This window comes from Ochlerotatus camptorhynchus, unplaced genomic scaffold, assembly GCF_037179485.1.
Source record: "Ochlerotatus camptorhynchus isolate MF236.1 unplaced genomic scaffold, CSIRO-AGI_Acam_v1.1 ptg000202l, whole genome shotgun sequence".
Classification (NCBI taxonomy): Eukaryota; Metazoa; Arthropoda; class Insecta; order Diptera; family Culicidae; genus Ochlerotatus; species Ochlerotatus camptorhynchus.
The window spans coordinates 1836850-1863128 of NW_027040692.1; the positions used below are offsets into that span (position 1 = coordinate 1836850).

General features: G+C 41.4%; 2 protein-coding genes across 2 annotated transcripts in view; one reads left to right on the plus strand and one right to left on the minus strand.

The window, feature by feature from the left end:
* The window catches only part of LOC135702876 (protein grindelwald-like), a 25863-nt gene extending 15297 nt beyond the window's left edge, over positions 1-10566 (plus strand). Inside the window, exon 2 of the mRNA XM_065223929.1 lies at positions 9904-10566. Coding sequence (XP_065080001.1) covers positions 9904-10409 — 506 coding nt within the window. The 3' untranslated portion in view covers positions 10410-10566. The remainder of the gene's footprint in view (positions 1-9903) is intronic.
* On the minus strand, positions 10453-25007 carry LOC135702888 (chondroitin sulfate proteoglycan 4-like; the record flags this gene model as incomplete). Its single annotated transcript, XM_065223943.1, has 9 exons — positions 10453-13498; positions 13558-13923; positions 13990-14290; positions 14348-15886; positions 15941-16100; positions 16157-17415; positions 24057-24458; positions 24520-24750; positions 24811-25007. Coding segments are annotated over 9 exons (7070 nt in total), but the record flags the coding sequence as incomplete, so codon positions are not given.
* Positions 25008-26279: the final 1272 nt, after the last annotated feature.

Genomic DNA, 26279 nt, shown 5'->3' on the forward strand with positions numbered 1-26279 from the left:
GATGGGCTGTTTACTCGACAGCAACCATTGTGTGGTCCTCTTCATTGTTCTTCATCAGCAGTTATTTCGGTCGATGCATCGTCGATTTAGGAAATCAATCGTTTAGTGATGTGTGTGTGAGTGCTGATCACGTTTTGTGTCCATTTCTGTAATGGAAGCACTTTGCTTCTCGTTGGCGATACTGCCATACAATGGAATTACTGGAAGCGGATCCTGTTCTGATGGAGGAGGCTTATTGGATAGCGAAAGATAAAGCGTTTATTGTGTTGTACCTTTTCACTATAGTTTCAAGATGTATTGTATAGTGAACAAGAATCCTCGGCTCTGCAAAGCTAATTCGATTGAGCCTTATCAAATAAATTAATGAACAAAAAAAACTGCAAAGAGATTTTAAAATTGGGGACTCCCTTAGTCAGTAAAGGCGCAGCTACAAAGTAAGACCATACTGAAGGTGGCTGGGTTCGATTCCCAATTTTTGGGCATAGAGTATGACTGCACTTGCCACACAACAATACTAATGCAAAAATGGTACAGCCATCGAAAGCTCTCAATTAATCATGTTACCATGCTTTTGCGTTAATTTCCTTCAGATGTGACTGCTGTTTTTAATGGTGACATCTATCAGAAATTACCCATACACTTAGTTCCTGAACCCAAGTAACAATTTTGGTTTTATGAGGGTTTTGTAGACCATGATTTAGACTTGTAGAATGCCATAAAACCGCGATAAAACCTGCAATGTTACTTGGGTATGGTGTCTCTATATATTCAGTTGGATTAAAATCCGAAGTCCCTCCTTTTTACATATTCTGCACAAAAAATACTTTCTAAGTCCCGCCCCTGGCAGGATTTCCCGCCGGCGTTTTTCTATGAATAGGGTGGGGCAGAAGGTATATTTTATGTAGAATAAGTAAAAACAGTGGGACTTCGAACTAATCGAAATGCATAAATAGAGGTACCAAACATGTTTTGTAGTGATAGATACTCTATTTTGTAGTCTGTGAGAGGGAAATCACAAAGACAGCGTCGTCAATATACATGGCATGTTGATAGATTGAGCTCGTGAGAGTGAATTTTCTCTCAAATTATTTTTTTCAGTTCTTTAGGGGACTGGTCATAAAGGTGGTAAAACTGTATGGAGAAAAATAATTTTTATTTAATTTTAGCTTGTTTAACAATAATTTCCGGAAACCGGGACAAAGCCCATGAATGATTTCTTTAGGCTGTCGTTCACTTTTTTAACCTGAATGTTATAAGAGGAACACTGAACCGTATGGCTTCTAAAACAAGTCTAGCTTGAATATCTGATCAAAAATGCATCGAAACTATACGATTGGGCTCAGATCGGAAACGAGGAACAGCTAACTCAAGAAAGCGGTGCCGGTGATGTAGTGGTAAGCGTGATTACCTCTCACCCCAGCAGGTCTGGGTTCAATCCCAGTAGGCGCCGCCGGGATGTCCTGAGACATAACATCTCTGATCACGCCTTCCCCTTTGGAAGGGAAGTAAAGCCATTGGTCCCCGGTTCATAAGTTGATAGGTCGATAAATAGGGTCCAAGTGTGGGAGCTGCCTCCCTGGCGTCGGTAGCATTGGTGCTCAACACGGAAAACAAATCAAGGAAAAAATAAAACTAACTAAAGTTTTCTTTTGTTATGCAACGGCAGCCCTAAGTATGCACCTTTAGAATTGATAAAATCGATCCATAAAATATTCAAAAACGTTCCATTAAAAACATTCAAATGATCCATAAAACATCGGAGAAAATCCCTTAAAAAGTGTGGATGATCCATAAAAAATATCAATATTATCAATATTTTATGTAAAATTTAGCAATAAAATTGTAAAAATGTACCACTAAATTTCTAAATAATGAGCATTAACATTGTACGAATTACCCATAAACATATTGCAATTGATCCATAAAACATTCAGGAATGAACCTTAAACTAAAGGAAGTGATCCATAAAAAATCAAGATTGTACACTTAAAAATATTGGCATAAATTAGACGTAAATTATTCATGTTTAGGACACTATTTTTTTTTTAATTTTGATCCATAAGCCTTAAAAAATTGCTCTACTGCATATCTACTTAGATTTATTGTTCTGCCCGTGTATTTTAGGTAAAGGTACGAAGTGACGGGCAAGCGTCTAGAATTAGCTTTCAAAAGAAGATTCTATAATAATATTCTTAAGAAGCTTCCTATGGAAGTTTAATTTAGGAACTTCTTTAAGAAGTTTATTCTAGACGCTCGCCCATCGTTCCGCTCTTCTGACAAAAAAAAAACAGGGGCAAAACAGTACAGTACTATAATTTTAACACACCATAATAGGAACGTCTTCCAATAATTGGAACGCCTACACTAGGTATGATCCATAAAATTAACATTTATTTTTCTTATTTTCTTAGGAAAATTATTATAGAAGCTTCTTTTGGAAGCTGATTCTACACGCTTGACCATCACTCTGCACCTCTACCTAAAAACACGGCAAGACAGTAAATCTAAGTAGTTACGCAGTAATTGAGTAATTTTTCATGTCTTATGTATCAAAATTAATAATATAGTGTCCGAAACGTGAATAATATACGTCTAATTAATCTGTTCGGAATATCTTCAAGCCCAGCAACAACCTTGTGGGAGATTCGGAGAGCTATGGTACGGGTCGCTGTCAGAAATGACAGACGTCAGGTTTGTTTCAACGGAACTTTGAGTTTAGCTGTGGTGCCAGATAAACAGATATGTCTGTATTTATACAAATTTTTGAAGTCTCGTACAGACCCAATAAAGACTACTTTTTTGACTTTGTTTAAAGCAGCATGTAAGACTAAATAATAACATCTGTTCGGTAAGTTCTGATCGTTTCTCATTTACTATTATTTAAAACAATAGATTTGATTTTTTTTAAAGCTTTACCCCCATGTTACTTTTCTAAGTTTTTACTTTATTCCGATGGTTCGTTACATGGATCTTGAATGAGATATTTATCTTTTTAAATCTCGTGATTTTCAACAGCAAAATGCTTTTTAAGTTTTGACTTCGTATTTTTTGTATTAGGAATAAAAACTAAAACACATAACCGCACTTTTTAAGTACAAAAATACTTATTTATTCAGTTTAGTGTGTGGCGAGCAATTTAATAGCCAAAATACATGGTGGAAATATGTAATCAGAAATGAGGCGATTTTTCTAGTGTACAGATGAATACAGACATATTTTTTGACACTCATACAGACTTTTGAAAAAATCATCTGACATCCCAGGGTCGGAGTAAGACCGAAAAAAAGAGGAAAAGAAGATACAATTCCAAACCATCTAGCACACGTTTTACTGCTACATTAAGTTAATTGCCTAAATTTGTAACAATACCTATCGTTTAATTAAACTGTAGTGATTTGTAGTGAACTAGCTACTGAAGTACGTTAGTTGGAGGTGAAATTCGTGAAAGTATTGAATTTAATAACCATATATTTGCTTAATCTAGATTTATGATAATCTACCATTTGATCCTAAAATCTGGTAACCTACAATTTGTTCCTAAACGCTATATACATGATTAACCTTAAGTAACTAGTAAGTAGCTCATTCTACATCGTTGGCGTGCCTAACTAAAAAAATATTTGAATCCCTAAATCTTATATCTAGCAAAATCTTTGTTGAAAGAATGACGGAAGATAACTCTCGGTTTGAAAAATCTCTTGTTCGGCCGAGGGGGACGACTCTATCTACGATGCAGAGAAGATTGTGTTTTCCTCTGCGCGCTCGCTAAGTAGATAAAAGAAAGAAGATTGATGACGATTCTGAAGATTTCCTGCAAAAAGATGATGCGCGATGCAAGTAGATGCGACAAATAAAAGAAGATTTTTCGAAGATTGATTCGTTAGCGTGAGATTTGTTGAACATCTAAACTTGAGATTTAGATGTGTCGCCCCCTCGTGTTCGGCCTCCTATCGCTTTTCGTGTCTTCTTCCAGCGCTTTCTCCTTTGCGCTTTTCTACTGCTGCAACTGGTCTAGGGATTCCTCCAGGCTGACCTCATTGGTACATACTTTTCCAGATTCGGATCCTTTTGGCACCTTCAGCATATTTTTGCACTTCGAGCACGTCTACGGAACCTTCTTTACAGCTGTTGTCTTACCAGCACAACTATTATGGGTCCGGAAATCGCAGACATCACACTGGACCATATCATCTACGTGGCCTTCACAAAGCGTACAGTTTCGATCGCTGTTCAGTTCTTCACTCAACGGTGGTGTTGATCCCTCTGACATTTTTAGATTATATCCGATGTTGTTCTTCAAGAATGTTCGGATTAATGAATGCATCTTCCTCAGAGCAGTCTCGTTTTGGGCAGCTTGAAGCGGAAATAGGTTGTATTATAAGCATTAAGATTTTATATTTGTTTAATAAGACCTATATCAGTTTCAAGCTGCTCAAAACGAGACTGCTCTGAGGAAGTTGCTTTCATTAATCCGAAAATGGCTATATTTTTAAGTGCGCAAACTTGATTTTCTATGGATCACTTTATTTAGTTTAAGGTTCACTGCTGAATGTGTTATGGATCAATTTCAATATGTTTATGAGTAATTGGTTCAATTTCAATTTTCATTCTTTAGAAGTTTAGCGGTACATTTTTACATTTTTATTGCTAAATTTTACATAAAATATAGAACGTTTTCCAATATTTTATGGAGCATTTATTGGATTTTATATTCAAAAGTATGTTTGCCTGATGCAACTAATGAAGAATATGACATTTAAAATCAAGAACTTAACGAACCAAACGCAAAAGTTGACACAAAATACTACTTATATATTCCTATTTCCACAAATCAGATTGTAGATAGACATATTTTTTAACTGTCATGGTGGAAATAAAATTGTTTGTATCAGTTTGAAGTAAAATAACAGCTAAATCAATTAATTTTCAAAAGATCCCAATAATTTTTTTTTTGTATATATTATCCATCGAAAAAAGAATTTGAATAAAATTAAATCCCATTGTTTAGAAATATACACACAGTGTTCACTCGGCTGTCGACAAAAGCAGGCCACTCTCGATGTGTGCTACGCGATCGTCTGTTTTCTCGACAGCAATCATTGTGTGGTCCTCCTCATTGTTCTTCATCAGCAGTTCTTTCGGTCGATGCGTCGTCGACTTTGGAAAGCAACCGTTTCGTGATTTGTGTGTGAGTGCTGGCCACGTTTTGTGTCCATTGCTGCAATGGACGCGCTCTGACCCTCGTTGGCATACAACAATTTGCCATACAATGAAACTACTGGAAGCGGCTCCAGTTCTGATGGAGGAGGCTTTTTGGATAGCGGAAGATAAAGTGTTTATTGTATTGTACCTTTTGACTATATTTTTAAGATGTATTGTATAGTGAACAAGAATCCTCGGCTCTGTAAAGTTAATTCGGTTGAGCCTTATCAAATAAATTAATAAACAAAAACAAAAAAAAAGAAATATACACATGGGTCGGATTGTTTTGATCATACCATTAAAAAAAATTGATCTTTGAAAAAAAAATATTCTTGTAGTCGCGGACCACATTTTAATAATGCCAAATATTGTCAACATTAAAAAAAAATTCAAAGTTTTATCTTAGTGTTATCTTAAAAAGTCTGTCATCGAGGCGAATTAAAATGCAGCGTATGTTCGTGTTTGATGTCATCACAAGAGGTATTGACTGTCCTGCACTTCTTGAGCAGATACCGATCAACATTCCTCCACGTCGCTTCCGAAGTTCACCTCTACTGGCAATTCCGTACCACAGGACGAACTATAGACATCACAATCGACTTGATTCGTGTCTCCGGGCTTTTAATGAAGTTGACGACAAATTCGATTTTAACATGTCCAAAACTGTATTTTCACATAGGATTAGGAATTAAGTCTAGAAAATAGTATTAAGTAGTTCAGTCTGTGCGACTTAGTCGAAGGCGGTGATCGTAAATAAATAAATAAATAAATCTCGAAAGCGGTGCAACTTATAAATAATTTATACAGAAGCTTTTTTACTGTTAATTTACAATACTTGTCATTATATCAAATCGAAAGAAAAAAATGTCATTTTTCATATTTTTGAAAAATGTAAGATTTTTAAAAAACCGTAACTTTTTTGTGTATCATTTTTTTTTACTATGACCTATAATGCAAAAGATGGTATTTTTTATCCCCAAAAAAATATAAAAAAATTCAAATTTGGAATAATGCTAACTATCCCATTTTCAGCCTGTTAAATACAACCCGCAATTATTATTTCTTAATCTTGCGTAGTTTAGCACCAAACGGAATGTTATGATTACTAATGGCTTTCAAATTTATTTACCTTTCCGTACGTACCATAAGATTTGATAAAGAGAAACAAATTGTTGAGATAATGTTAAAAGTCTAACACTGCTTCTTGACGACAAACTCGGTTTACGGATTCTAAATTCGGCCTAACGCATTGAATCGCCTATGAATCCACTTCGGCCTATCGGATGAAGATAAAGATTTTTTTCGGTCGGAGCACTACATTTGTATTTGAGAATATTGGATGCAAACCTTCATATCACGCGTTCTTATTGACTTCGTTCGGTAGCATTTGAACTAAAGTATCGTACCAAACGCATAATTTACCTGTTGACGCCGAAATCATGGATTTATTTGATGTTTTCTGCTTGATCGGCCCAAAATGGGCGCTTAGGCCGAAGTAGTTCTCTACCCTATCAGTTTTTTAGGAAAAAAAAATTATGGTTTTGTTTGTATATGGCACAATTTTTTTTAGAGTGTACATATTTTTTTTAAATAGTTCCAACCATTACCTATAACATTGCTCAAGGAACCAAACCGATCGGACAAACCATTTTCGAATAACAGTTTTCCGAACATAAGCTTAATGTCTTCTACTCTGCCTATAATCGCAAATCAGCCCCATATGGAAAAGTAGGCATTGAGAAAATGACCGTCGAAGTTATGACGTGCAATTTCCATGTAAATATTTGAAAAATCATATTAAATTTGTTGATAATATATTCAAGATAAAATCAGTTGCAATGAAGCTTGTATGTTTTGTCATATCAGCGAAAAATATGGCAATTTAAAAAGCAGAACTTTAACTTGAACTATGAACGATTGAATTTTAGGATGGGGCTGATATGCGATTATTTGACTTGATGGGACAAACTGACTTGATGTTATTTTCACATGTTTCATGATCAAAGTTCGAAGTTATGTCACGTAATATGAAAGTAGATGCCATTTGATAGTGGAGCATTGTTATCTCTTTTTTTTTTTTTTTTTTTTTCCTTTGGTTTGTTTTTTCCGTCGATCTTGTTTTCCGTGCTGAGCACCAATGCTACCGACGTGCCAGGAAGGCAGCTCCCACACCTGGACCCTACCTATCGACCCATCAACTCATGAACCGGGGACCAACGGCTTTACTTCCCATCCGAAGGAAGGCGTGATCAGAGATGTTATGCCTCAGAACATCCCGGCGGCGCCGACTGGGATTGAACCCAGGCCTGCTGGGGTAGCATTGTTATCTCGAAATTGACGAAAATCCATATGGGACAGATATGCGATTATAGGCAGTATAGGCCCTTTCCAAAAATAAGGCTTGATTAAATATTGCGATGGATTAGCGAATTAGTATGGAACCGCTCTTTAAGAGAGTCATAATCAGCGATTTTATAATGAATGAACCCTCACGAATCATTACGGGTAAATAAATTGACAAAAACCTGATTCAAATACATAAACCTATTTGTAACTTACAAGTTAAAAATACCATTAAAACATCTACAATTTTTATATCAAGTGAGTGGAAGCAACCCTATAACTGCCTTGAAGTTCTCTGATCTTCACTGAGTTTCTCGAAACTCCCAAGTAACAATTCAAGGTGAACAGTAAGACCAGATGCTGATTATTGGTTGATTCAAGGTGTACAAAGCTGATTAACAGCAGACTGAATATATAGTTGATTAGCAGTGCATGCAGCTAATTGTGTCCCCATAATTCAACCTCAATAAATTAGCTGATCTAAAAATTGAACAAGCCTTATTTTAGCGTAAAACTGCTCCACAAATCAGCAATTCACTACAAATATTCTGATAGCCTGATTTGTTAAATGTAATTAGTGTCACTCGTTGCATTTCCGGCGTTTTAGTTCTTCTAAATTTACTGCCTACCTTTCTAATCCCAAGCAACGGCGGCAGTAGAGACAAGGTAGAGGAGCTTTTTAGGAATAGCTTCAGGTATAAGTGAGCTGCGATGACGTCAGAAGTATCAACATTTGTATTTTTGTGTTTTGACTGCTATTATGAGCTGAAATTTCAGATAGAATTCCAAAAATATAACTCAATTATGGCACTAAAATAGCTTCCACATGACCATCGAAATCAATCGTGCACTTGTGTCCACATTGTGTTAACTACGCTTGATAGTGATAGAAATGTTTTGCTATCACCAGTTGTTGTTTCCAATTCTGCATTGCTGTTTGATACTCTTCCGGAAGCTGTAATTCAACTTAAATTTGACGTGTTTCAAGTTAATGATCATACCTTTTGCCACACATATGCTTAAGTGGTCCAGTAGTTATGGTTGATGCCTGTGAATTAGCGACTGTCGGTTCGAATTCCGAAATGCAGAGATAATTTTTAGACTTATAATAACAAATAAATATGTAAATCCAATTATTCAGCACCTTGTAGTCCCATTTAAATATATAAGATATTAAGCGGTCTTCTATTATTATTATTTTCTAAATGAAACTCGAATGCTGAACAAGAGGTGGAGAAGACTGTTATAAAATGCTTTAAAAAGCTTATAATTTATGTAACTGTTAAGCTTTTGGCTGATTTAAATCACCAGATTTAGATGTTTAAAAGGTGTACAAACATTAACGTGGTCTATGTACAACAATTATTCAAACTAAGGCTGAATTAAAATCGATTGTACAACACTTGTTAAGCATCAAATTGTTACCTTGTTACCGTTTGTAACATCTGTTGTTGTATTTATGTTAGTTTATCGAATTTTGCATGTCTCCGTTTAAATTCAATTTATAATTGCTATAAAGATACTCCTAGTTTAACACTATACAATACCACAGTACACTACCAACTGCTGGAATAGGTGATGAGCCAACAAGTTGAGTTCAGTGGAAAACAGGAGAATAAGTACGATAAGTACAGGGAAAGGGAACGGCGAGTAGCACAGAAACCTCATCCGCCACTGGCCAAGTAAACTTAAACGAGAGCAGTAATATAAGCTGAAACCGTTAAAAGTAAAGTGAAGTAAAGTAAGAGTGTTGTAGTATCAGGGAGAGAGAATCAGGTATGGAATAGGGATTGAAGTGGCCACATGTCACAATCTGGCCTAAGACCGTCTCTTCGTTTTGGAGTGATTGTTTAATTATCCCGCGTGGTTGCGCTATACCGGTCGTAGTTTCCCGACCAAAGGGTTGGAAGCTTGAAGATTAGGATTCGAGTTCCACCCCAAATTGTACCGAGCAGTTCTCCACACACCCGTAAAATCCAAGTCCGCCATATCCAGGCCTGGAACCAAAAACACTCGGTGGAGCCAACATTTGTTCGCCAAAGTCCGTCATTGTGCTCACCGACCGGCGTCGCCAGACGCTCTCACCGAGTCTTCATCACCGTTTCCAGCCATCAAGCTAGCTACCGTCATCGAGACTCATGGGTTTTATGGGGGCTCTGTAGACAATGATTTAGAGTTGAAGACTGCGTTAAAACCTTGATAAAACTTTCAATGTAACTTTGGCACTTTTTTAAGTTATCGTACTTCACAATCTGAGCATAATGTACTGTTAAGACTTTCTTCAAGCAATTGCAAACTTCCCCCAGTTACACATCAGACATTCTAATGAATCACTATGTACTCCAATTCCCATTTCAGATTACCTCATCCTGCAGAGGATCGCAACCCTGGAGAACAACCTCTACACCACGATCATTATATTTGCCATCATTCTCCTTCTGCTAGCCCTGACGGTGGTGGTAATCATCGTTCGGTGGTGCCGCAAAAGCAGCCATTTCTCGTGGTCCTTTCTGAAGCGTCTCATAGCACGTGAAAAATCCAACCCACCCACGATGGAATACACCCACGAAAACCCGCATACCAAGAGTCCAAAACTAAGCACCCGAGCCGGAAGCAACAGCACAGGCCTGCCACCGTTGCCGCAGGTGTCCACAATTGGCCCTCCCAGCACCTACATGGGCTCCGATGGAGCTTCTTCGGTTCAAACTGTCACCACGCCCATTAGTGCACGCTACCCGGCCGAAGACTGGCGGATGAACCATGCCTACGACAACGGGGGACTGGCCATCACTCCCACGGAAAATACCTACGAGTACGTGGAAGCTAAGATGAACCAGCGGCGGCAGCTTCCGTTCCCAAATTGAAACATTTCGGACCACTTACTTAATACACAGAGAGACGAGATCGTTCCTTACAAACGTATTTATTGTCCAGATGGAAAGAAGTATTAAAACAAACTCAACTCGAATTAGATATTATTTAGGACAAACCTTCTCACCCATTTATTCGTCTACATCATTCGCACACATGGCACTAACTTTGTGGTATTTGATTACCTTCTTTAGTCTATTATTGGCAATACACGTAAAATTGCATGGCAATTCGAATCGATCCGTAGTTGTATCAAGCCTGTAAATATTGATTATCTAAGCAACAAGTGAATCTTAATCAGAAAAAAAAAATGATCAAAGTAAGAGCATTGGATTTAAGTAAATTTATGAAACGATAGACTAAGTAGGTTTAAGACATATAAAAATCAAGTACTACATCACACGGAACCTGTACAAAAGCTCGTATTCCTTTAAGTAACTAGGAGTAATGGGAAATTCCCTGGACCCTCACACCCAATACTGATTCCTTCGGAGCAAAGGGTTTGCTTTCGGTTGTTGAAGCGTTGACAGCTGATGTGGCAAAAGTTGTTGCTGCTGTTGAGCTTGCTGCTGATGGTGCGATTGGGCGATGGTTGAGTAGTTTACATCCGGGCCTACCTCACAGCTGGAACTCCATTCGTCACCCTCATCCCCGTACGGGTAGTTTAAGTTGTTGGGGTTCTGAAGCAGATCCCCATGCATGTCCATCATGTCCTCTTCGGTTTCAGAGTCCAACTGCAGTGAGTTGTCCAAACCGATGGGGATGACTTTGCAGTGTGGAATACTGCTGATGATGGGGAGGGGAGTTGAGGCCGTCGTCACCGGAAGAGACTCGTTCTCGGACGGAGTGTACATCCGATTGTTTAGGGTCATAAAGTCCGGAGGTCGTGGAAGGGATGGAGGATGATCCTTATCCGGGTGGTCTTTGTGGGAACTGTTCGATCGGCACTTGAGTAGGATGATTGTCATGAGGAGAATGACGATGATCGCGGCAGCAGCGCAGGCAGCAATCAAGTACTCTAGTGGAAGGCCACTGTCAGCCGTTACAATATCTACGTCGTTGCTACCGTGAGAGCCCCGGGACGGAGAGTAGATTTCAATTGGAACGGTGCCCTGACCGGGCTGGGCAGTCTTGGTTGACAGTACGTACTCGAAGTTATCGTTGATGGATTGGAAGTCCTGGTTGAACTTTCGAGCCACGTAGTAGATCACACCACTTTTCAGTTCCTTGTAGGTGAATGTGATAATGTCTTTATCGCTAGGTTGCTCAATGTAGTCAAGTCCCGAGCTGCGGACGATCTTCCGCAAGCGGCCATACTTCGGCCTGCGAGTAATCGTGATCTTCGGATTATACCGATTGAGTTTCAACTGGGCAGGGTTATCAAAGATAAACGTTGAACTCAACCTTATTCGTTCCCCAGGGGTGATCGTGATCGGATTGATTATGATGAACGGTTGCACGATCACGTTGACTTCGATAATGCAAGCGGAAGTTGTGTCCGGGATGAATGCGTCCAATTGAAAACTGTCATTGGATCGTGTCATGTCCGTCTGCATGTAATTGATCTTCCCGTCGTCCAGTTGACGCTGCGTAAATTTCAAAACAGGCTTGTTGTTGGAGATGATGATCCCTCCCATCGGATTCTTGGTCACATTGTAAACAATTCGACTCTTCTGGACATTTGTCTCAACCGATACATGCTTTGGTTCCAACACGCCAAGATTGGTACCTTGTTGAACCATGATCGATTGACTGTTGAATCCGGGTAGGATCGTAATCGGGAGAACCTTGATGTTAAAAATTTCGTAAGCTGGCTTGAACTTTCCGTCGGACACCTTGAAGTAGAACGTCGTTGACTGTGGATTACCCGAGTGCGTGTAGATGATCCGATTTTCGTTGATATCTGCCTGAGTGAACTGATTTCCGTAGGTTATAATGTCCTGAGGGTAACCCTCATCGGAAATCTTAAGCAAAACTCCCAAGTTAGGTCCACTGATAACGTCGTAGATGATATCCTTGGGATCCGTATCCGCGTCCTCCGTGAGTAGGTGGGATGAAGTGATCGTCTGATTCTCGCCTTCGATCACCGAGATATGGGGAGAGGCCGTCACCAGCTGGAAGGGTTGATCGTTGACGGGATTGATCGTCACCGGAATGGTGATGTTGCACAGAAACAAATTCCCCGGTACCAAGTAAACGGCCAGCGCGATCTTGTCTTCCAGCGTGTCCGAGTGATCATGCTTGTAGAATACCTTATTCTCGTAGAAATCGTTCAACGAAAATCGATTGGCACTCGTATTCGAATCTTCCAGCTCAACAGTTCCGTGAGCCGGAGGGTGAACATCAATGAACAGCTCTGGGTTCTGAATGCCAGCTCGAGTTTCCAGGTACTCCAGCACTTTGGATAAATCCAATTTGATTGTACCGGAATCACCTTCATCCAGGTTGATTCGAGGAACCGGAAGGAACCTCAACAAACCCCCAGACGAAACAGACACGTCAATGTTGAAGATCTGATCCACAAGACTGTTCGACAATGGGGCTGTCACGTCGAAGTAGAATGAATCGTTCGTTTTCAGCTCCACCATGTGATGGGTATGCTCGTAGAAGATTCTACCGTTCTCCACATCATGCTGCGTAAATTCAGTGATTTCATTCATGTAACCATACTCTACGTGTTCGAAGATCAGTTTTCCCGTCTGAGGAGGAATGGTCACGACGTATTTCACGTCTCGATCATCATCGGAACACTTGTAGAACAGTTGCTCCGGAAGGATCTGCTTTCTAGTCAGAGGAAATACATGTAGAATTTCATTTTTCACAAGCTCCAATGCAACGGGATTGGTAACGATGTGCAGCACTTGCTCCGTAGTATTGTGAAGTCCATCACTTACATAGAAAGCGATCTTTCCATTCTGATTGCTACTGTCATGGATGAAGTACACCAAATTGTGGTTGATATCCTGCTGGGTGAAGGTATGAAGCTTTTTGCTGTAGGCGTCCTTCAAAGCCACGTAGCCTCCAATCATCTGCTGGATGTGGAAAGTGAGATTCTCCGGGGAAGTATCATAGTCTTGAACCACTGAAAAAAAAGTCACGATCAATAAGACGATCACCAGAAGAGAAGTTTAACACACTTACTAAGATCCGAACTCTGGATCATACTCTTTCCACCGATCCACATGTGCATCCCAGTATTGGTCACCACCTGTGGAACTTCGTCGTTGATCGGCAGAATCTGAATCTGTAGATTGAAGGGAACGCTTTCCTTGTTCCGTCCTAGAGCTACCAATCGGATGGTGTCCGTAGAATTCTCACTTCCATTGTGAACGTAGGTGATCACCTCGGCCTCCAACTGTTTCTGTGTGAATCGGTTCACCTTGGAAGACTTCCCGGATTTGATGCTTCCATGTTGAGGATGCTCGAGGATCTTGTACTCTAGAATTTTTCCGGTGTAGTACTCGGAATAAGGTACCATGTCGGTTGGATGTATTTTGACGCTTTTTCCTGAAATAAAGTTCAAACAATCATCACTTGGTTTTTTATCCGAGCCAATGAGATCAAGAGTCAAACCTTCTTCCACAACGATGACGTTCGTCCGAATGTATAGATGTTCCGGAATGATGACGATGCGCATGATCAAGTCTCGCAACCATGTAATCCCATTGGTCACATCGAACGTGAAGTAATCGGACGATTGGTTCACCCCGGCCTGGATGTAAAACATCTTCTCCGAGTTGATCGTGGACTGATCGAACACCTTAGAATTATACTCGTCATCGGAGGTGATCGATTGGATTTCCAAATAGCCGTGTTGGGGTTGAGTTGTTACTAGGTACGTTATGTCCCCTGGCGAGATGTTGGGGTGAACAATCTGTAACAAGAATTTTTTGAATTATGAATGCATCACGGATGAGCTCAATCGCCTTACCTCCAAGATATCCCTGGAAATGATCACACTCGTAGACTCTTCAACAAACAACGTTTGATTGCGTCGAATCCTCAGCGGCTCCCAGTAAGCCGGTGGGTAGATCCGAACCATGATCTCCCCTTCCGCCCATACGCCCTTTGTCGTGACCCGGTACTTAACCTTGTCCATGGAAGCCACATCCCTATTCCAATAGACCAACCGCTCCCCTACTATGTCCGCTTGGGTGAAGTTCATCGTCGTAGTTGCATTGCTTAGTTTGTGTAACTGCGTAGCATTAAATCTGCTTCGGAACAACTTCAATACCCCATTGCTAGGTTCATTCAACACCCGGTACTCGATCTCCTCCGGTTTAGCGTTCAAGTTCGTGTCTATGTTCAGATCGTTCAGCGTCAACAGCACCGCTCTACCTTCCTGTACGATCGATGCATTGCTTTCGCGTATCTTAAGAAACGGATCGGAAGCCTCGATCTCCAGTGATCCCGGAACTTCGTACAACCCGTCCGTCACAATGAACGATAGCCTGCCTTGGTCCGTTCCATTGTGCTGGAACAACAACCTTCTACTGTCCAGATCTTCCTGCGTAAAAAAGTCCACGTACTTTCCATTCCTCAGCAGCTCCCCATTCGTACAGGTCACCGACCTGTACTCAATGTCCAAATTTCTCGTCTCAATATCCGGATCAGCGTACTTCAAATCTCCTGACGTCAGCAGCTTGGTCTCGTCCCTCACAATATGAAACACTTTGTCAAAAACCCGATACGGCCCGTTGTCATTTAGCAGTGTAATCTCCACCTGAATCTCACAGACAAATTGGAAGTCCGTCTCGTTATCCGACAGAATCAACAACCGGAAGTTATCCTCCGTCGATTCCGAGTCATCGTGGCAGTAGTGAATATCCCCCAGGTACAGATACTGCAACGTGAACGAAGATATGTCCTTCGCCTCGAACGTCCGAGGATTCACCTTGCAGAGCGACCCGTGCTTGGGAAAGTGCGTCAGATTGAACGTCAACGAGTTGAACTTGTTGAACAGCACTTCAAAGTTGGTCCTCGACAGGGCGGTCTTGTTGCCTTCGTGAACGTAGACTTTCTCCCGCTTCTGGTAGATGATCTGCTTCGCCAGGTAGTCCGGTGGTGAATAGATGAAGTCGATTTTACCCTGAACGTCCTCGCACTCCGGAACGGAGACGATGAACTCGAACGTGTCGATGAAGTTGCCGTATGACGATTGGTAAGTGCGGTATTTGATCAGATTCTTGTCGACTTCCTGTTGGGTAAAGGAATCACCGGGTTTGGCGTATTCCGGGTGGCCATCGACGTAGATAATTCCGAATTTGGGCGGCTTAACAACGGTGTAGATGATGTTCCGAGCGAAGGTTGCAATCGGAGTGGTTTGATGGAATAGGTAGTCTGCGCGGATGACGTTATCTTTGGTGTTGGTGTAAATGTTGTTCTGTCGGATAGTTCCGATGCGCAGCTTGGTGAAAGAAATGCGGAAGTCGTACGTTGGGGTGGTCACGGGTCCGAGGGTAACTGTGAACTGAAAATGAAGGGGAAAATTAGTGCGATCCAATGCTGGGATGGGAAAGTTTACCTTGAATTCGTCATGAAGTGGTAGCTCTGATGAGTGCAAGTACCTAATCTGCCCTAGCAGAAGCTGATTACTGCTGAAGGAGTCGACCGAAATCCATGAAGAATCTACGGATCGCAGCTTTTGAAGACTGCCATAGGCAGGTGACTGAACAACGTCAAATCTGTGAAAGACAAACATTTCAGATAGTAGTGCTATAAGATATACGAAGATGCTCACCTCATATCCACATTCTCCTCGTCAGAGTTCGGCACAAACGACAGATTGTACGGTGTGATCAACGCCGATGACTTATGGATCAACACCAAGCCCGTATTGTTCATCATACGGAGCTGTAGTGGAAGCACGGAAACCCGTATCGAGCTGGCTGGACTTGTTTCCATTCCATCGGAGACTTGAACGTTCAACTCCAAGTAGTCATCCATCCCTTTGCTGTTGATCAGGTAGGTCACCAATCCAGCGTTGACATCCGACTGGGAGAAGGTTGCGACGGCTCTTCCTCCCAACTCGATACGACCCTGTTGAGCTTCCGCCGAATTGGGGCTGATCAGTACCGTGTAGATCAACGCATCGGGGGCACTGTCTGAGTCTTCCGCTTGTAGAAAGTCCGGACCAATTACCCTCGGTATGCCTTGCGTTACGCGAAGTAGTTTGGTTTGTGGCAATTTCAGCACGGGAGGATCGTTCACCGGAGTTACATTTACGTGGAGCACAAAGCGGTGCTTTCCCTCGAGATATTTTGGGAGGGTGTTTCGAGAAGATGGCACCAAATGCATATCGATCGTCATGTGATCGTTGGAGTTCTCCGCTCCATTGTGAGTATACTTGACCTTATCCGTGGTGAGATCTATGTGCGAGAAGAACTTCATCTGCGTGGCCGAAGAGTTGCCTTCCGCGCCGTACGAATGGATAGTGATCTTGCCATGCTTCGGTGGCTGGACCACGTGAAAAATTACTCCAGCTTCCTGAACGCCCAACTTGCTGTAATCGAAAAGCACTTCAATGTGCTTCGGAGCAAGAAAGGCAATCCCTCCCTCCAGCACCTCCAGAGGACTAATCAGCATCAACTCCTTCTCGATTACCAGATCTGACCGCGAGAAGAGCTTGTAGCTGTCCGAGTAGTCCGCTTTGATGCAAAAAGCTTGATCACAATAGCAAATGAAGTCATTGATACCTTGATGGTGGCATTGGCCCGAAGGAATGCAAGGCTGCTTCTCGATGCAGGGATACCGCCAGACGCAGTCGACGGTCACTCCTTGGGTGACTTTGAAGTTGGGAAACCCAACCGTGTGGTCGTCCAGTACGATGTGTCGAATGCAACCCTTCAGGCTGGATTCCGTAGCACGGGCTCCCTTCAGGAAGGCCTTACGCTTCTTCCGATGATCGAATCCACCGATGAAAAATTCCTCTTCCAGTTCGATCACCTGGCTGCTTCCGTTGGCAAACGTTGCACTGCTCGTCACTTCGTCGATCGTTATCTGCAATGGTGGAGGTGGTTTGAGGGTGGTTCGATATAGAGGATTTAGCGGGGTTCGATGTCTGAGCAACGTGGATGAATGGGTTGGTTGACCTCTGTACAAAGGTAAGTTAAAGGAAGTTGAAAGGCTACCAAAGGAATTGTGATGCGGTGTGTCTACTGAACTCATTTTGTAGATTTCGCATTTTGTTAGATTTTTGAGTGCCAAATCTAATACAACATACTTGAAGGACAAGTGCAAAGAAGTTAGGGGCTGTACATAAGCTACATAGACAATTTATAGACCTTTCAGCTGTTGTTGGATAAACCCACAAGAGTTGCTCAAACCCACGTAATCCCACCAAACCCACTAATAGCAACAATCAATACGAAACTATCGATTTGAAATTGGCTCACTTCTTGACTAGCCTATTGGTCCCAAGCAAACGATTAACGTATCCCATTCTAGTCGGAATTCTAGTACTACACTATGTTTGTTTTGATTCGCTATGAAAGTATGACAGATAAAATGAGGGGTTCGTGGATTTTCCCATGTTTCGAGGGGTGCATCGATTAACTTGGGACCAAAGATAGTACCAGAGCTGAGCCAAAAAGTTGAACACGTTTCTTCGGGACCTACTAGTCTTAGAGTTACCTCTATGCTAATAGCCCACTCATCTTCCTTTTTGAAATTTAAGGTTCAAACTTTATTGTGCCTGCTGGTTACTTGGAAAGTCCATAGAATTGACATGTGGAACACGTTACTGAATCTCAAGAATGCTTTGTGGTACAAGGCCTCAGTATTTAACTGTGAGAAATTTCTTAATTTTCATTAAGTTCTACAGCGCTTGAAGATTTAGACATTCTTGATGATCTGAGAATTGTAGGGCGATTTAGAAGTTCACAGAGTACCAGAAATTCTAAGTTCCTAGTGTTCTGAAAATTCGTGCGATTCGTGGTGTTCCGATAGTTCTTTAGTTTTACGTATTTAACAGAGTTCCTAGACCTCTAAGGATTGCTGACATTCTTGATGCTTCTGAAGTACTTGTTATCTTAAAGTCCCATAATTTCTCAAATATTGACAATTTCGATGAATAAGAACCCACTGACGGTTTAGAAAGTTCTCGTAGTCCTCATGACGTGCCTAGTATTTTGAAAATTCTTGTAGATTTTAAAGTATAGGAATTCTGGTACTTGTGGATGTTATGAACATTTTCAGAATTACGGCATTTCTTGGAGTTCCAAAGAGTTAAAACGCTCTCTGAAGTAGCAGAAGTTTTTTTTTTTTTTTGATTTCTTGGAATTGCTATAGATGTTTATAGATCTCGGAGTTTCGAAGTTTCCTGAATTATTAAAGGTTTGCGTTTGGAGTTCCGTAAGTTCTCGTGATTCATAATTTTCCTGGTGTCTTGAAGAAAGTATTTGAAGTTCTCAGAGTACCGCAGTTGTCATGAGCTCTTAGGGTTGCTTGAAGTTGCTGATGCTCCTGAAGTTCTTAGTGGTCTCGTTGTTCCGCTTGCTGGGTGGTCCAACCCATTACCAAACCTGCTCACTCACCCTTGAAGCTGCTCCATCCGTTCCTAGATCAACAAGGCATAATTCGCGTTGGTGGCCGGCTAAATCTCGCCGATGAATCATACGCCGTCCGACACCCCATGATTATTCCTAGTAACCACTATTTCTTGCGGCAGGTAGCTGTCGCATACCATAACCTATCGCTCCATTCTGGCCCCCGAATGACGCTCGTTCAAATACGGCAAGAATTTTGGCCCCTACGGGGTAAGGCACTGGCAACTTATACTTTCCGAAACTGCGTTCGCTGCTTTCGAAGCAACCCTGTCCCTATATCCCAACCACCTGGTCAACTCCCAAAACCTCGTACAACTCCCACTCGTGCATTTGCGGTCACTGGTGTGGATTATTGTGGTCCAGTCTACCTAAAGCCCGCACATCGTCGAGCAGCTGCGCTGAAAGCCAACATCGCAGTTTTCGTGTGTTTTAGCACGAAAGCGGTCCATCTCGAGCTGGTAGGGGACCTCACCACGGCTGCTTTCATGGCTGCGCTGCGACGATTTGTATCCCGTCGAGGGTTACCTACTGAGATCCACTCGGACAATGGTCTGAACTTCCAAGGGGCTAGCAACCATCTACGAGAGCTTTACGACCTTCTATCCGATCCAGTTGCAACCTCAGAAATCGCTAATGAAACTTCTAAGCGTGGCATCGTTTGGAAATTTATCCCACCAAGAGCACCAAACTTTGGTGGCCTTTGGGAAGCCGCCGTGAAATCTGCCAAGACGTCATTGCTCCGAGTCTTGGGCCAACGAAAATTGTCGTTCGAAGATATGACCACCATCCTCACCCAGATAGAAGCGGCCATGAATTCTCGTCCGCTTACGCCACTGTCGGAAGATCCTGATGAGCTAGACGTGCTCACTCCCGGACATTTTTTAACCAGCTCATCGTTGCTGGCGATTCCCGATCCAGACTACACGGAGGTTCCTACGAACCGGTTACAGCACTACCAGGAACTACAACAACTAGTACAGCAGCATTGGAAGCGATGGAGGCGAGAGTACATCTCACAGTTGCACAACCAGAATCAACGATTCCCTCAAGCAACCCTGCTGAAGGTGGGTCAAATGGTGGTCCTGAAGGAGGATGGATCCGCAGCCATCGAGTGGCCTCTAGCCCGAATCATTGAATTCTATCCCGGTCCCGACGGTGTAATCAGGGTAGTGAAGGTACGCACACCGAACGGTGCCATCTACAAACGACAGGCGTCACGTATCTGTTTGCTGCCATTCGAGAAGGCCTTGACTGGGCAGCCCACCAACACCTGCTATTCTCAACCGTCAGAGGCAACCCCGAAGGATGTAAACGCTGCAAGCCCGGAAAGTGCAACGTAGTTCCTGAGAAGAATACAGTATCATATCGTGAAACTTCCAGCATCTTTAATCTTAAGCAGCTTAGTTAAGATTTTTGAATTCATAAATCCCTTAACAGAATTTAGGTACATTACAAAAAACCTTCAGATGCGTTCCTTCCGAGCGCCCTTCGAGTAGCATAACTTCTCTTGCTTTCGGTTGTCTCTCTTGGATGTCTACACGGGAAAGCTATTGATACTGAATTGTAACGCTTCTCAATTAGATCTACACACATATTGTATTTTTAGTTGATAGGTTTTTTGCCTAAGTCAGTACCAATAAAAACGCCAAGTCGATCGGTCACCGTTGCCGTAAAATTATAACAATACAGTTTCGCGAGTGTTTTCTTTCAATAACGTTTCTCGACAATTCCACGGCCATAAGCGAGACTTTATACCGAAGTCCGAAACAGAAGTTTGCAGCAAAACGGGTGTCCAAGGTGCGTTCTTGAAGGGTCCGAACAGCTACAATTTCTTGAAACTTCCAAGAGTATAAATGATCGCTGTTTTGAAAGTTCACTAATATCTCAGTAGTTCAATGGATTGCTGGAGTTCCTAAAGCTCAAACGGTCTCTGAAGGTCCAGAAATTCTTTGATTTCTAAGAGTTGCTGGATTTTTTTTAATTCAAAGAGTTTTGGAGATTCTTGAATAATTAACGGATTGCTCGAGCTCTTGAAGTTCCTGGAGTTCAAAAAGTTCTTGTGATTCGGAATATTCCGGAAGTTCTATAGAAAGTTTTTGAAGTTCTCAGTGTACCAGAGTTATCATAAGTTCTTAGGGTTGCTGAAGTTGCGGAGGCTCCTGATGTTCTGAGACTTCTTGCCATGAGAGTTTCTGAAGTTCCAGAAGCTTCTGTTCTTGTATTCGTAGAGTACTAAAATTTCTTAAAGTTCATAACAGTTCTAGGGATGTTAAGATTGAACTTCTAACAGTCACTGGATGTTTTGAAAGTTTTTATTTTTGGTTTTCAGGAGCTCTATCGATTGCTGGAGTTCGTAAAATTTCTTGAGCATTGAAAGGCGTTGCTTTCCTACTGCTTGGAATCCTACAGATCTTGTGTTGGTGAATGTTTAGAAAATTTTCAAAGTTCCAAAAAGTCGGAGTTTATTGAAGTTCCAAAAATGTTAAAGAGCTACTGGATTTTCAGGAGACCTTGGTGGTCTTAAGAGTTCTTACGGTTTTTAATATTACGGGAGTTCTTAAGAACGTTTGAAAGTTCTCAGTGAACCAGAGCTCCTAACGGCGCCGGTGGTGTAGTGGTAAGCGTGATTACCTCTCACCCCAGCAGACCTGGGTTCAATCCCAGTCGGCGCCGCCGGGATGTTCTGAGGCATAACATCTCTAATCACGCCTTCCTTCGGATGGGAAGTAAAGCCGTTGGTCCCCGGTTCATGAGTTGATGGGTCGATAGGTAGTGTCTAGGTGTGGGAGCTGCCTTCCTGGCACGTCGGTAGCATTGGTGCTCAGCACGGAAAACAAGATCGACGGAAAAAAACAAACCAAAGGAAAAATAAACCAGAGCTCCAATGATTAGCTGAAGTCTCAGAGATTGAAGAAGTTCTGAAGGGCCACCTACATAAGATCCCTTTGCGTAGCGTTGAAGTGAATTTGACAGTTAAAGGACAGATTTAGCTGTCACTTTGTCGCAACGCGTCAGATCCGGAGCTAATGTGGGTGGAGAACTTGAATGTGTGTGATATTCCCAAGAGTTAAATTTTTGTTAGATTGAGAGGTTCCTGAAGTCCTGCTTAAAGCTCTCAGGGACTTCAGGAATTTCAACAGTTTCAAGAATTTCATGTGTTTAGAGTAATTTCATCTGAATATCCTGGCAGCTCCGAACGCTACTGGAATTAAATAAATTCATGTATTTCTTGTAGATCTTTAAATTTAGGATTTTCATAAGTTCGTCAAGTCATGGAAGGTTTATTTTTTTTTTTAAGAATTTCTAATTCCGTGAAAATCTTTAGAGCTCCAAGCAGGGCTACGAGCTGGAGGAAATTTGGGTTGTAACCGTGCTCGGAGTCAGAGTTGAAATATTGTTGTCGGTACAACGATAGAAATACTACTGATTTAGACTCCACATGTTTGAAAAACGCATTCGACTCTGTCGACTTGACAGCTCTGCTTCAAATGGGTGCTGGAAATCTAGAAGTTCTGGCCTTACCTGCCTTACCTCAGTCGGTAAACGCGCAGGTAAATAGCAAGACCAGCTGGGTTCGATGCCCGGTCCAGTCTAGGAACTTTTAAAGGGGAAAACTCAACTTCTCTGGGCATAGAGCAGGGATGCCTGATTTGAAGAGATGTCTTAATTTTGAAGACATTTGAAATTTTGTGAAGATATTATTTTCCGCAGACATTTTGAAATCGAAGAAGACTTCTTAAGGATTTTCTTAAATTTTCAGCAGATATGTGAAGTATTTTTTTATCGAAATGACAATTTTGAGTTCGTATTTTATGCTCCTTCTTGGAAATGTTGGTACTTGATTGACCTGAAAATGCACAGAAATTTGCTGAACTTTGCAATTTGAATACTTCTAAATCTTGGGAGAATATCTGAGTGCCATCGTTTCAATTTTTCAAAAGTTTAATAATACACGATCAACCTGAAGAATTGAAAAGATATCCAGAAAAAATCCTTCGATCAGCTGGAAATATTTTCAGTACTCCCTGGTCAACCTGCCAACTTTGGAGAATATTTAAGAGACCACATATAAATGTTTCAATACCTTGAGTTCTTGATAGTCTTGGGAAAATATCGAGAATTATTTTGTCAACTGGAGATCTTTCGAATACGTCTAAATCAACCTGGCGTATTGGAATAACATCTGAGAAGCTATATATAAATTTTCGATAAATTGTCGATCTTTAGAATAATAATAATGTATTTAAAAATATCAAGAGGAGTTTTTTTTTAATCTTATCGAAAATCCTTGTGTATCAACAAAGTTCTCTAAAATTCTATGTAGGTTCTTGTTCTTCCATAAAGTTTCTTGATTTCAAAATAAGCTCCCTGAACTTTTTTCGAATCCATTGAGCATATCCGAAGCGCAGTTTCACAAACTTTGAAAAAGAGCTGTGAACTTCAAAAAGCTCCCCAAACTTCTTGGATAAATTATCCATAGCTTATATAAACTTTCTGTCTCCTGGACATGAATTTTCAGAACTAATGGAATGTTCGATGAACATCTACATAGTTCCTTCTTCTTTTTTTCTCTTTTATTCTTCTTCTTCTTCTTCGCATGGCTTCGCATGGCTCCGCAAAGCTACAACAAATGAGCCTGGAAAAATAAACGAATTATTAAAAAAAAAATCCGGAACTTCTGATGCAGCTCCAGGTTGTTGTTGATTTTTTGAGATCATGTTCATTGATGAGATTTGATCTTAAAATATTTTCTTAACACTACTTACGAGAGCTCAAATTCCAAATAATTACTCTGCAAACTTTATGGAAATCCTTTAGAACATTTGTTAACCTCTTTTGAACATGCATGCAAAATTAGTTGGAATTGTCCTTTTAATAACCAAAATATACCGTGGAACATCGTTGACCTGGTTTGAAATTAATCCCAATTAATCCAGAAAGTCCTTTGAAGCTCTCCAAAAGCTTTCCCTAAATTTCTGCAGTATTCTTCCAAAGCGAACTGTTCCTGCTTTTTCTGGCAGTCTTAAGCTTTCAGCAGCATTTAATGACATTAACCAACCATGTTGCCCCCCCCCCCTCCCACAACACACTTACATCCACCAGCATCGGAGTGTAGGTCACGGAAACGTTGTGCCACTTGCCATCAGACACGTTACGGTCCGGTATCAACTCCACGGCATTCGATCCCTTTCCGACCAGCAACCGCACCTGGCTCTCGACGATCTCCAGTGCCATGAAGTCGTACCTCGCACTCGTGGGAATGTTGCTCAGCAACATTCCGTAAGGTTCGTTCGTTCGAAATTCCATACTCCAGCGATCACCGGATCGCGACGGTGCCTTCTGCAGTATTACGTAGCTTTCGTCGTCCAGGAAACTTATCGGCGTGCTGACGTCCGCGTCAAACTCCGGTGCACAGATCCACGAGACCCGCTCGTTCGTCACATGACCGGTGCGTTCCCTGGCTCGCTTGAAGATGTTGATGTTGTTGTAGAAGATCTGAAATTGACGAAAGCTTTTTATTAAACTACCGAACAATCCACCATTAGCCGCAGCTTACATCAGCGATACATCCTCTAAAGTTGTCCATCGTCCCCAAGTATGAGGCCGAGTACGCTCCAACCCCACCGATAAACACCCCAAAGTGCACGTTCAACTCCGCAACATTATCCGGTAAGGTCTTGGTTGCAAAGTACTCGTCAATCTGCATGGTTAAATTCGCTGCGTACCTCGATATCGAGATGTCGTGCCACTGTAGATCGTTGAACTTCAGTGTCACCGGTGACCATAGCTAAAATTAAGACCAAACCTCTGTAATGACAATCAACGGCTATCACCCAAATACCCATACATCGGTGTGGTACTCATCAATCTTGAAGCTGAATCGAATCCGTCCGCCATCGATGCTGAGCAGCGAGTAATCCGTTCGTCCAGCCGTCAGCAGCAGCAGTGCATCGTCTTGCCGCGATCGGAATCGCAACCGAATGTTTGTGGATATTTTGGCTTCCTGCAGCGGCATCGCTATATGACTAGCACCGTAAAATGAGACTGCAAAAGAAACGGAAGAACGGGAAAACAAATTAGCTTTTTCCAAGGTTTACGCACATCAACGGCAAATAAATTCTGGATTAGTGGCAAATGTAGCATCTGCTTGGAATTCGTTCTGCCAAGTCACGTGCGGTGATTGGTCGCGTTCCGAAAACAAAACACCAAATTCCATCCGACAACGACGACGACGCCTTGGACCAATCCAAAGGGGATCACCATTCCTTCTCGAAAGCATCCGTCGCCATGATTCATCGAATGGTTGAAATTTCTTGCGGGACTGAGGCCATTACCGAAATGTGTAAGCCTTTAAAAATACCATAGCAATCAAGAGATCTCTGCAGAGGGGCGACCCACCAGCGTTATTAACGTTTACAACCGGCGAACATGAACTTAAGCCACCGCCTTAATTGTAGAACACATATGGTATAGACCATAAAAAAAATCGTCGACAATCAATTTGTATCATACTACCACAGTACGAATGCATCATCCTCACCATTGAGATCGCGCCGAAAAACTGCTCTAGCATAACGCAGACCGCATTGATGCCGGAGGATCTGTATTCATATTTTTCATTTTCCTACACTACGCTCATTCAAAGGCAGAGAGTTGGTTCTCTCTCCCCCATAACCTAGCTATTGCTGGCTGCTTGTTTATTTTTATTCTGCTTATTGACTTGTGTATCGCACTTCTCTGCTATGTTGTTTACGATGGTTTTAAGAGTACGCCACCGCCTGATGGAAGGCTTCATCGTTCACTGTAGAGGGGGAGATGAATGAACGGAATGATTCAGTTCATTTTTAACAGTGATGGGTGAAAGGTTTAGAATGTTTGACATTTTTCAATAAATCGTAGTATGAAAATGTCACTGCTAGTCGAAATGACGTCTCAAACAAAGTTGTAGAGAAACATAAAGTATTTCTAGGAAAACATACACACTGCATTTTTTTTTTCAATACATTAAAAAAATCAAAATAGTGTTCAACATCTAAATAACTCCTTGTTTAATATTCATAGATATTTCATTTTTAAAAAGACATTTTTAAAAAGAGAGATGCAAACTTTAAACTTCAAATAATTTGCACGACCTCTAATCCATCATCAATATTTACGATTTTTTGCCGAGGCTCATATTTTGGGGTCATGAATCGAACTGGATGGTGACCTATCACAAATTCATCACATTTTTCAAAATGAAGTACTCCAATGTAGCTATTTGAATAGCGTAATTTTATTAGAAACAAAATTATAAAATTCATCGTAGCATCCAAA